The sequence below is a fragment of the Periplaneta americana genome, chromosome 12 (genome assembly GCF_040183065.1).
Source record: "Periplaneta americana isolate PAMFEO1 chromosome 12, P.americana_PAMFEO1_priV1, whole genome shotgun sequence".
Taxonomy (NCBI): Eukaryota; Metazoa; Arthropoda; class Insecta; order Blattodea; family Blattidae; genus Periplaneta; species Periplaneta americana.
Genome location: NC_091128.1, coordinates 30,908,049 through 30,920,455, shown reverse-complemented (window position 1 = coordinate 30,920,455; position 12,407 = coordinate 30,908,049). Strand labels below are relative to the sequence as shown.

The 12,407-nt window shown below is 38.0% G+C and overlaps 1 protein-coding gene across 1 annotated transcript in view; it reads right to left on the bottom strand.

Annotated features, from left to right (window-relative positions):
• Positions 1–883: 883 nt before the first annotated feature.
• Positions 884–12,407, bottom strand: part of LOC138709949 (fat-like cadherin-related tumor suppressor homolog) — a 337,052-nt gene continuing 325,528 nt past the window's right edge. Inside the window, exon 2 of the mRNA XM_069840634.1 lies at positions 884–4,652. Within this exon, the coding sequence (XP_069696735.1) occupies positions 884–4,652 (3,769 nt within the window). The remainder of the gene's footprint in view (positions 4,653–12,407) is intronic.

Sequence of the window (12,407 nt, the reverse complement as noted above, 5' to 3'; positions counted from 1 at the left end):
CGGTTTAAGCATAGACCACCACATGTGGTAACTAACTAGTCCACATTCACTTCACTGAATCTAAACAACAGACGACAGTCTGCTTCCCGAGTTGTTGACCTCTGGGATAGAATTTAGACTGAGGACTACCAACATTTGTAAATGCAGCCAATCTCCACGAAGCAGTACAGTAGACATAATTTCAAACCCACTCGGGGGTAAACTTGAAAATATAAAGCTGAAGCTAGGAGAAATTAAGTGCATGGTGGTTTATAATTTACATACATTTCAAGTATGTGCTGCAATATTCAGTTCTTACTTGTATGTGTACATTCAAATTTTTGTCCTAGTTTGTACTAGCAGTATTCGTGGAAAAAAGTAACTTCAATTCAATAATTTGCATATCATTCATTCACAGTGGTCTGCCCAAGGGCAGGTCTTTCACTGCAAACCTAGCTTTGTCCAATCTATCCAATTTCGTGCCTTCCTCTTAGTCTCCGCATACGATTAATTAATGTTTATGTATTAAAAATATAAATTACGTAGCTACAGCTGATATTACTTTTATAAACTGGCACAATATATTTATGTCAACGTTATTACCGAAAATCGTAATGTAAGTTGGAAATATTGAGGAAGATTCCCAAAGTAAAGTCGGCCTAGGTAGCGTAGTTAGTACAGCGCTAGCCTTCTATGCTCGAAGTTGCGCGGTCGATCCCGGCCCATGTCGATGGCATTTAAGTGTGTTTAAATGCGACAGGCTCATGTCAATAGATTTACTGGCATGTAAAAGAAATCCTGTGGGACAAAATTCGGCGACGCTGATATAACCTCTGCAGTTGTGAGCGTCGTTAAATAAACCCTAATTTAAAATTTTTTTCCAAACTAAACGAAAAATTGGAAATCATTTTGTTAGGTTAAAACCTAAATGAAGCTGAACAGCCACAGTAATATAAGAGGTTATTTCTTTCTTACCTTCACTGTCGATGGAGAAGAGTCCGATCCCATCGCCGCCCCTGATGGAGTAAGAAATCCTGGAGTCGTCGCCTCGAGGATCTGCATCCGTGGCTCTGACTGTAGTCACCAGAGTTCCCACCGGTTGGTTCTCGCGGACTGATGCCGCCACTACAAAGTCGTCAAATACTGGAGCATGAAGATTTTCGTTTACATCCACTACCTCCACTATCACATTAGTTTCTGTAAAAAGAGATGGGGTTCCACGATCATGAGCTCTGACTGTCAAACTGTGCACTTGTCTCTCTTCAAAGTCCAAAGCCACTATGGTTCTTATCGTGCCAGATAACCTATCAACTGTGAAAATTCCTTCTCCACCGTCTACACCTCCAACGAGAGAGTATCGTACCTCCCCACCTTGCCCTACATCTGGATCTGTCGCACTGACAATAGCCACTACACTACCCACAGGTATGTCCTCACGAATCTTCACTGTGTACGTTGGAAGAGCGAATGCAGGCGCATTGTCATTTTCATCGTCAATCGTGACACGAACCAAAGCGTCCGAGAACATCGGAGGCTTATCACCATATTTACCACCACCGTCAGTTGCACGAATTTTAAGTTCATAAACCTCTTGTCTTTCGCGATCCAATGTAGACGCTACTGTAAGGACACCTGTAACAGGGTCAACCGCAAAGTCTTCAGTATCTGTTACCATCGAATACGTCACTCTTGCATTCTCTCCAAGATCTGCGTCTGTGGCATTCACTCTGAAAAATGCAGTGCCGTTATGCGCATTTTCAGTAACTCTAAAACTCGCTACTGCCTTTTCAAACTTTGGAGCATTGTCATTGACATCCTCCACGGTGATAGGAAGAAATCTTGAAGAAGACTTCTGAGGCCGTCCCAAGTCGTACACACTAATGTTCAAAAAATAATCATTTTCACGTTCTCTGTCAAGAAAACCTATCACTTTCAGTTCCCCAGTGTCAGGATCTAACCTAAATACGGAGTCACGATCTCCGTCAGAGATACCATAAACTAACTTCCCATTATACCCCAGGTCTCTGTCTCGAGCTCGTAATTTTGCGAGAGAAGTTCCCAATGGCACAGATTCATTCACCTTGATCTCTACAGGGAAATCTATAAACTCAGGTGTATGAACATTTTCACCGTAACGACTTGGCATCATTGCAAATTCTTCCTGTTGTCCAGGTCTTCCCACCATATTGTTGTTCTTCTCAGCAGCAGCCAAAACTTCAGTCAATCTTCTAGCAACACCTGTGTCTCTGCAGTGAAAACTTCCGATTCCATCAGCCAAGACTCTCTCGGGTGATCCCAGATTTTTCTTCCCGTTCACAAGCCTTATCATAACACTCACAGTATCTGAGAAGTGTGTGCCGTCTGTAGCTGTCACATTCACCTCACGTTCCGACACTTTCACATCAGATAGATCACAAGTTACACTCAGTACACCTGAAGTTGTGTCCAGAGCAAAACATCCATCCTCGTTACCAGAGATTAGTCTATAGCTTATAATGCTGCCAGCATCAAAGTCTATTGCTGATAAAGTTATAACCTCTGTGCCTATTGAAACATATCTCTGCACATTACCAGTGCAGTCCACTTTCTCAAATTGTGGTCTATTGTCATTCACGTCTCTAACCCTGATTTTGAGCTGAATTTCTGTTTGGCGACGGTAAGGAAGACCCCAATCTGAAGCTCTTATCCTTAGAATATATTCCCGTCTCATGGATTCGTAATCCAAAACTGTAGTTGTACGAACAACACCAGAAAAATGGTCGATTTCAAAAGGCACAGGATTAAGGTTTACAATACTATAAGATATATACGCATTCTCTCCAGAATCTTTGTCTCGTGCCGTGACTCTGGTAACGGAAGTACCAGCTGGTTCGTTCTCATCAATCCAAACAATATCTTCGGTAGGATCAAACAATGGATCATTATCATTTGTATCCATCACGTTTATCTTGACCTTTGCTGAAGACTGCTTTCTAGTGCCAGCATTACCTTGATCTATTGCTGATACTGTCAACGTATAAAAAGCTTTGTGCTCTGCATCTAGTGCCTCTGCAGTATATAGCATTCCTGTAGTAGGGTTGATATGAAACTCTCCACCTTCATTTCCTCCTACTATTTCAAGATGAACTTCCGCGTTTTTACCTTCATCTGCATCTGTTACCTTAAGACGAATAACTGGAGTGTTTATCGGTGCTGTTTCTGGTACCTCCACTTCATATATCTCACGATCAAAAACAGGCGTGTTGTCGTTTAAGTCCGCGAGATGAACCGGTACTGATTTGTATGTCTGACGCGATGGCACACCTTTGTCAGTAGCTCTGAGAGTCAAGTTGTAACCCTGAGGAGCAACTTCACGATCAAGTAAGTGTAGTACTTCTATGTTATATTCTCCACTCTTTCCGCCGCTTTCTTCAGGTGTACGTATCCTGAAATGACCATCCGGATCACCATCAACAATCTCCAAACTTTGAATTTCACCATGCACACCTTTATCTTTATCTATAACACGGACGATTGCATAAATATCCGCATTTGAATGTTCTACAATGTCTGGCAAGTGGTGGACGTATATCTCTGGTGAGTTGAGATTAACCTGTTGTACTCTAATTGTGACTTTAGCTCTACTAGCCTTACCGATTGCTCCTGATCTGAAAAGCGCACCACGATCTTGACCGATTACAGTAAGTTCATGCAAAGACCTGTCGGCATAACGTAAGGGCCTTGTGAGTGAAACTACTCCAGTCATCGGATGAACTGCAAATTGTTCTGGTCTGTCGAGAAAGCTGTAGTATATCTCGCCATTTCTTCCAAGATCTGCATCCTCGGCAGACACCCTTAGTATGCTACGATGCAATGGAGTGTCTTCAGGAACTGTAACTTCGTACTCGGTAGGATAAAAAAGTGGATTGAGATCATTTGTGTCCAACACTTTGACCACAACAGTAGTATCCGCTTCCATCACACTCATCTTGTTCTTACCCTCACGTTTCGTCCCTGTTGCTCTCACTTCTAACACATATTTATCTTTTCTTTCGCGATTTAGAACATCAACGTTACCCGTCCGAGTACGGAGAAGCAAGAAGCAGAAATCACCGACTAACCTTTCCTCGGCTTTGAAAAATTTGTCTCTGTCACCACCAATGATCTTATAACGAATCTCAAAGTCCGGATCGTTATCCACTGTCATGATCCCCATTCTCTCTTCCGGAGTGACGTAAGTTTTTCCCACTGAATTTTCCGGTATTGTGACGTTGTAAAGTGCGCGGGTGAACTTAAATTCTGGCGGCGATTGCGCTGTTGTTGCTGGTGCATCGTTTCGTGGATAAAATGTTGTAGCTGTGGGAGAAGACAGCAACGGGCTGGTGGAGATGTTAAAGATGATGCCAGCGTTAATTGGTTCGACTGTAATACTGCTGTCACTTGTGACTAAACTACTGCTTGTGGAGCTGAAGACAGTCGAAGGAGACTCTGTTGTATTCTCGCCGGCTTTCGACACCCCTAGCAGTAGCGACAGGGTTACCAACAGCCAGAAACTATGGGTAGGAGGAGGATGGGGCCACCGCAACTCCATCCTGCCACCTGGACACACGTCAGTGCGTGGGGAAACCTTGGCTGTGTGTTTCAGCTCATGGTGACGGATATCGGCCGACGGACATGTATGTAGGCGATGAAACCTGTAAGAAGAGAGAGAGAAACAAGTATCATATAATGTGCCATTCATTTCTCTCATTTGTAAAGAACACAACATTTTCTGTGTATGTCTGTATATGCGTTTTTTTTTTTGCGCATAACAGTTACTAAGGAGTGATATAAAAATTATCCACTTCAGTATCTATGTCTAGGCATTCAAAGACCAATGGATATCAAATTATTTTTCCCAGCATTATCAACAACAGATAGGCCTAACTCTTCATATTTCTGCTTGGTGGCAGTGTACAAACTCTTGCGGCTCTCAAATAATAATAATAATAATAATAATAATAATTTATTTATTTATTTATTTATTTATTCTGGTGGCGTTAAGGCCATCAGACCTTCTCTTCGGGCAGGGCATAGTTGCGCCCCACGGTCAGGTAAGATGCAGCAGATAAAAAAGGGTCCCTGTTTTGTGGTCATAGTTGCGCCCCGTTCCCATCAGGTAGAGAAAAAGGGCATGGCATAGTTACGCCCCGATGAAATAGAGAAAAAGACATTGCGGAAACTAGAGCCTTGTAATCAACCAACCTTATTGATTTCTTATTCGATTTAATATTTATTAAAATCGAACACCATGAAGTTGGCAGTGCTTTATTAACTGTTTTTCTACTGTTCATGCAGCGATTATGGATAGCCTACCGTAAAAATAAACATAATGAAGTTGGCAATACTTTATTAACTGTTTTTCTACTGTTCATGCAGCAATTATCGATAACTTACCGTAAAAATGAACACCATGAAGTTGGCAGTACTTTATTAACTGTTTTTCTACTGTTCATGCAGCGATTATCAATAACTTACCGTAAAAATGAACATCATAAAATTGGCAGTACTTTATTATGAGGTTGGCAGTACTTTACTAACTGACATATTCAAATGAGTGAGCCGTTGGAATATGGGGCCTTAGCAGTCTTGACATTTTATTAGCGATTTTCACACCGTCTGTGGCGTATAGTGTGGTTAATTTAAAATGCATGTTAAGTTTAGTGAAAAGGGTAAAGAATTAACAATTCACAATGGTTCCAAGTTTCAATTTTCGAAACCCTGTACCGTAGGGTTAAGATATCGGTGTACAAAAAATGCAGTTTATTTATTGTGTGTGATAGATAAAAAAGTGTTATTTTAAATAGCAAAATTGATCATATGCTAGGCATACCTGATTTCAATGCAGCTACCATTATAATATTTTTAAGTTATTTATTTATTTTGTGTACTATGTCCATCGGGGCGCAACTATGCCATGTCCATTCTGCTATCTGATTTCTTCGGGGCGCAACTATGCCATGCCTAGGCCTCCCAATTGATCGCGGGGCGCAACTATGCCATACCGCTTCTCTTCCACGCCACCAGAAATATGTATATATGCAGCAAGAACAATAACAAATTTATAACATTCATTCAAACAAAACAAGGACGTTTACAATGGCAGTAACATAAAAAAATGCAAAAACATTACAAATTTTACAAAGCTTAAGACCTACATTAATATTATTAATCTAAATAACTAAACGAGAAAGGGTAATTAATAATGTAAACATGAAATATAATAATAAATGATTATACAAAAGCTGTATTCGATACATCTAGTAACTTATTAATAATAAATTTCGTTAGACAAGAAGTGCGTTTCTAACTTGATTTTGAATTTTCATAGCGTCCGGCAATCCCTGATGTCACTGGGTAGAGAGTTCCAAGGACAGGATAATTTATACTATATAGAAGGATGAATATAATGACGTTCTGTGATGAGGGATAGAAAGAAATGTTTGATTCTGATTCCGTACGGTTGTGGGATACTAAAAACGTGCTGCTAGGTAAATAGGAGTACAGGTTTACAAGAGTTTAAATACTAGTGTCAGTGAATGCATCATTCTTTACTACTATGCCTAAGTGCATATCTGGGCTGTTTTGAAATCATACGCATTTAGATGGGCAAGTGGTGAAGTATGATATCAGCCCTTTGCAGAGAATATCACATGGCCAATATGCATTGATACTTTTAATCCTAACAACCCACAAACGTGACTTTCACTCAACATTAAAAATGCGCCCGAACTAGCAACGCATAATAGTAAATATTATAGTAATTTCTGCCTCATAAAATAGGTGTTATTTAAATTATGTGTCAACATGATATAAAACAGATGAAATGGAATACAAGATTAGCGACAAAGGAGACAAAAACATTAAAAGGAAGATTTGGCAAACATTTAAGTACAAAATGCATTTAAAATAATTACAAATTCAAAGACAACTGAAAAAGATAATCTATCTCTTAATCCAGTATGTGAAGAAAAATGGCTTGATTACTTGGTCCAAACCAGTTCTTGTGAGATTATTACACAAGATATGAATGCTGTATAACATTAAACGTCAGTTATCCTATAGACGTGATAATAATAGAAGAAATGTAAACAAGTATAAAAGGATTAAAATAAATAAAATCTCCCGATTAGGCCAAATTAATAATGAAAAGTTTGTGTACAAATTTTTCAATTTCTTAAATACCGGCTGAATTTTTGGAAACATATCACAAGAATGGAGATTAGCAATTTTTATACCAATACAAAAAAGGGGTTCGAAATAATCAATAGAACTATAGGTCTATACATATCAGGTTGCTAAGCCTATACTGGAAATAAAATTTATTCAAAGATCACTCCAATTAGATTAACAGTCATTTCAGAAGCTTTACCTTCAGATGAATGGAATGGATTCAGAGACGGTATATTCTGTATAGAATGGATTTTATTAATTTCAATCTCTTGTGTTATTAAAAATACATGGGGAATATCACGTAGTTTTTAAAAAGACCTTAAATTCTGTACACAGAGGAAAATAATGGATTGTGCAAAATAAACAAAATACTGCCAGCCCTTTTAGTTCAGACAATTCAGAAAATGCACTAGTATAAGGAAAATACTATTAAAAATAATGTACTAAATAAAGTAACTTGTTCTTTGTACCTTACATTGTTTAATATATATTTAGATGAAATCGTAAATATTTGGTCAAGGAAATTAAAAGCAAACAGCTATTTTAAAAAGCTGATATGTAATACATTTGTAATTTGGAGATGACCAGCTCATTATCTCAGACTGAAAACATTATTTACAAACAGCAATTAATATATTATTACGTAATAAACCTAAAAAGTATAATTTCTATATATATAAAAAAAAAGAAAACTCTTACAGATAACATTAGAACGAAATTGTTATAACTAAGCTTAGTATTTCAGCTACGTCTAAGCTGGAATGAAGTTGCCTACTCTCATACTGTACCTGACGTCAGAGCCCAGGGATACGTCAGATCTGATACAACATAGAACAGCATCTTACTCCCGCTCATTCTAGTTTGTGTTGAAGGCGGAACACGGCCATAGTGAGTGCTTTAAACCAGTGAAATGTAAAAGTCGTATTATTTACTTAACGTAACATTTGTATTTGTGACGAAGTAAAATGCCGAAGACAAAAAGTTCGAAGTGTGAAAGGCTGGAGGACTTAATTCAGGAGTTCGGAGCCAATAATTTACATTACATGTAAGTTGTGCAAAGTAGATATAAAAGTTACAAGAAAACAGTGCATTGAAAGACACTTCAATACAAAAAAGCATAGAAATATGGTTGAACGTAACTCAAAACAAGCAGTACCATCAAACTCAGAGCGAGTACGATAAGAAATCCATGTTTTGCAGGGATCTATGTACCATAATGGTCAATGCCAATATACCGCTTAATAAACCGAACAATAAACACTTTAGAGAATTTCTAGGAAAGTACACGAAGGAATATTCCAAGTAAGCCCCAACTCCGACAGCACTTTGTACCCATACTTTATGCAGAAAAAATGTTTGTCACGCAGGTAGGCCCTGGCCAACTTCGGGCTCTTGCGCCGTTAGATTATAAAGTCAGTAGTCGCTCTACTTTTATTTCAGGTTGGATGTACTCTACGAACATGCATGTTTGTCTGTCTCTTTCTCTGCTGCATCACCTGGGTTCCTCCTACTATAAACACTATTTACTCGCAACTTGAGTCTTTTGGTAGCAGGAATACTAAGCTTAGTTATAACATATAAGAAACCATTAGAGCAAGTCTATCACTTAACTATCTAGGTTCTAATATTCCATCTTCGAATGATTTAGAAACTAATATCAAATTATTACAATTAATTGGTATAGTCAAAAGAACAATTTCCTAAAAAGTGACAAAAGAAACGTTTAATTAATTATTAATAATGTAAGACTTTGATCTTACCTATATTTTACATGGGTCAGAAAATAGGGATTTGACAGATAGGCAGAAGAAAAATTCCAAGTAAAAAAGGTAAAGGTAAAGGTATCCCCGTAGCATGCCATGAAGGCACTTGGGGGGCATGGAGGTAGAGCCCCATGCTTTCCATGACCTCGGCACTAGAATGAGGTGGTGTGGTCGGCACCACGCTCTGACCGCCTTTTACCCCCGGGAAAGACCCGGTACTCAATTTTTAAAGGAGGCTGAGTGAACCTCGGGGCCGTTCTGAAAGTTTGGCAACGAGAAAAAATCCTGTCACCACCTGGGATCGAACCCCGGACCTTTCAGTCCGTAGCCAGCTGCTCTACCAACTGAGCTACCCGGCGAAAAATTCCAAGTAGCAACGAAAATTACTTACACTTCTGGCAGGCTACTTTCTTTGAAACCATAAAACAATTTAATCAATAGATCTACACGAAGAATTAAATACTGTATTTGAAATACGTAAACAGAATAGACGAGTACAGAACAAAGAGGAATGCAAAACAACCATATTCCACTTGAAGCTTATAAACAATATATCGTAAGTCTCGCAATTAGAAGAACACGGATATATTAACAGAAGCGACTTTGATTATGGGATCGAAACGGATCAAAGGGTCCAATTGATAAAAGTAGTGTAGATATTTACTGTATTCGCATGTTCATGGCAATGTAATTTTCATTACTTATAAAAGGGAATGTGTAATATACGTCTTGTAAACAATTACGTATGTGGAAGCCATGTACAATGCATTTTTATTTCATCCATAAGCAATTCGATGGTGTTTGGATAAAGTGAGATGTCACAAAAGTGAGTTTTAGTTAAATGAAAATTAAACATTGAGCCTTATTGAAAATAATTTTCTACACAAATAAAACACATAAAAATGTTAGTTTCTTTTGGTTTTTGCACACCCATTTGTAGAATTTAACTAATGTATTTCCCTGGGGAACAAAACTGCATTTGCACAAAAAATGACAATCCCCTTTACTCCAACACCATCGAGTATTAAACTTAATGTAAACAGAATAATCAAAAGTTTGGTTATTGATAAGTATACCTCACTGAAGCAACAGAATGTGACAACATAAAATAATTTAAATGTCTTTAGGATCACATTAAGGAATTTTAAAAAGAAAAGAAATGATTCCATACATAGAGAATTATATACAAATGTCAAATTAGGAAGACACTAAGAAGAAAGAAACCTACTCACGTTTGATCACAACCAACCGAAAAGAAAGAGGTGCATAAAAGAACCAAAAATCTATGACATCAGCAACTTTAAATTTGTGTAAACAGAGACGATCAAAGTGTTGGTCTACCAGAACGATGTCATAAGAGAGAAGTATTGTACGAGTATTGTGAACTTGAGCTCTGTTTGTGAATACAAGAAAATTGGATTGTAACTCAGCAATACTAAATGTAAACATATAAATAAATATTTATTTTACTCACCGACACAAAAGCACCATCAGCTAACTGCTTTTGATGCCCTTTGGCAGTAAGAAATATATTGCAACTTTCGTACAATATTTACACTAAATCACTGTATATTAATCACTTATTTCACAAAAATATCGGGTCGTAAAATATAGAAATAACACGCAGGAAATGAATTTTATATTTGTACAAATAATCAACTTATATTTTAGCAAATAGTGAATTTGCGTTGCTCTAAGTTTCTGTCAGCATTAAGATTGCCTATTGGACTGATCACTACGTCACTTGAATGAAACACCTACGGAAAGTACTTCTGTTTGAGTTATCAAACCGTAATTATTACTGCAACAACAGACGCGCCATCGATGCCTTCCGCGTATCAACTTCAAGGAGATCCTGTGCGCTTCACAACGAACTTGCGACTGTATCAGAGCAGCCAGTGTGGTCAAATTTAGCTGCCGCACAGGTTTATCAGTCTGAGAAGACGTCAGTGGCGGACTGTGTGCACTAATGGTCCAAACATTTAGCCGAACAATAAATTACTTGTAAAAAGGAAGACAGAAATTATTGCAATAATTATGGCGATATAAGCCTTATCAATGTTACGTATAAAATGTATGCAAAATTAATAGCAATAAAAATGGGTACCGTATATGAAATAGGCCTACTGCTCAGTGAAGAACATCATGCTTTTAGGAAAGAGAAGGTCTTGGTCCGATTGTATCTTTATGTTAAAATAACTTATTTAGAAAAGGAAAGAGCCACCGGCGTGGCTCAGTCGGTTAAGGCGCGTGCCTACTGGTCTGAAGTTGCGTTCGGGCGCGGGTTCGATCCCCGCTTGGGCTGATTACCTGGTTGGGTTTTTTCAGAGGTTTTCCCCAACCGTAATGTGAATGCAAGGTAATCTATGGCGAATCCTCGGCCTCATCTCGCCAAATATCTCGCTATCACCAATCTCATCGACGCTAAATAACCTAGTAGTTGATACAGCGTCGTTAAATAACCAACTAAAATAAAAAAAAGGAAAGAATTCAATTTAGAAACACACCTATTCGTAGATTATTATATTAAAACCTTTGATATGGTGGGCAGATTCAAATTATGATCAATATTATACAAAAAAGGATATCCCTTACACTTATAATACTATACAGAACATATACTGAATGGATATAAAACAATATGCGTAAGTAAATAAACTGGAAAAAAAAAAGTAACAACTAAACAAGGATTACAACAGGGATACTCACCCTCCCCAGTTTTATTATATATATACCAGGCCTCGGCACTATTAACTCAATTGAGTCACTGCAGATTTCCCCTTAACTCCCCACTCAACTTTCTCCGGCTGAGACGAGTAGACTGGCAGTTAAGCATTGCTCGTGACGGATTGCATCATAGCTTTACGAACTTTCAGCTCCCGTTGTTCGCCTAAAATCCATCACTGATGCACTGTGAGTTTGTTTATAAGGCAGTGTAAATGGAAAGGACATGGGAAGGGGTTTCAGAGTTCCGTTCCATCTCCCCGTTGTGCCCTGGGCCGATACATACCTTGGCGCTGCCGTTAGCCAATGGTAAAACAAGTTAAATAGTTATTTTGTGCGAGATAGTGCGTATTTGCTTGTTTTCCGCACAGAACCAATACGCGGTAAGTGTGAAATACCACATTCAGTATTCCCAACGTAACACACATAACAATCTCCCTCTTCTTACCGCTTAAGCGCGACATTCATTTTACTGCTTTAGGCTTTTAACATATTATTTTTAGAGACTTTTAACATAGTAATAATTATAAATTGGAAACTTACCACTGCAATTTCACCTAAATTGCAATGTTAATTATTGTTTTTAAATATTTGCAAAAATTAAGTAAAGTCTACTACTCCACGAAACTTATTGCATTCCTGATACAAGTAACATTAAGGAAGCCGTGAAAAAATCAACAAGATTCCAGATGCCGATGTTATTACTGCAATATGTTATATAAATAATATTGTTAAAATATTAAAATGAAA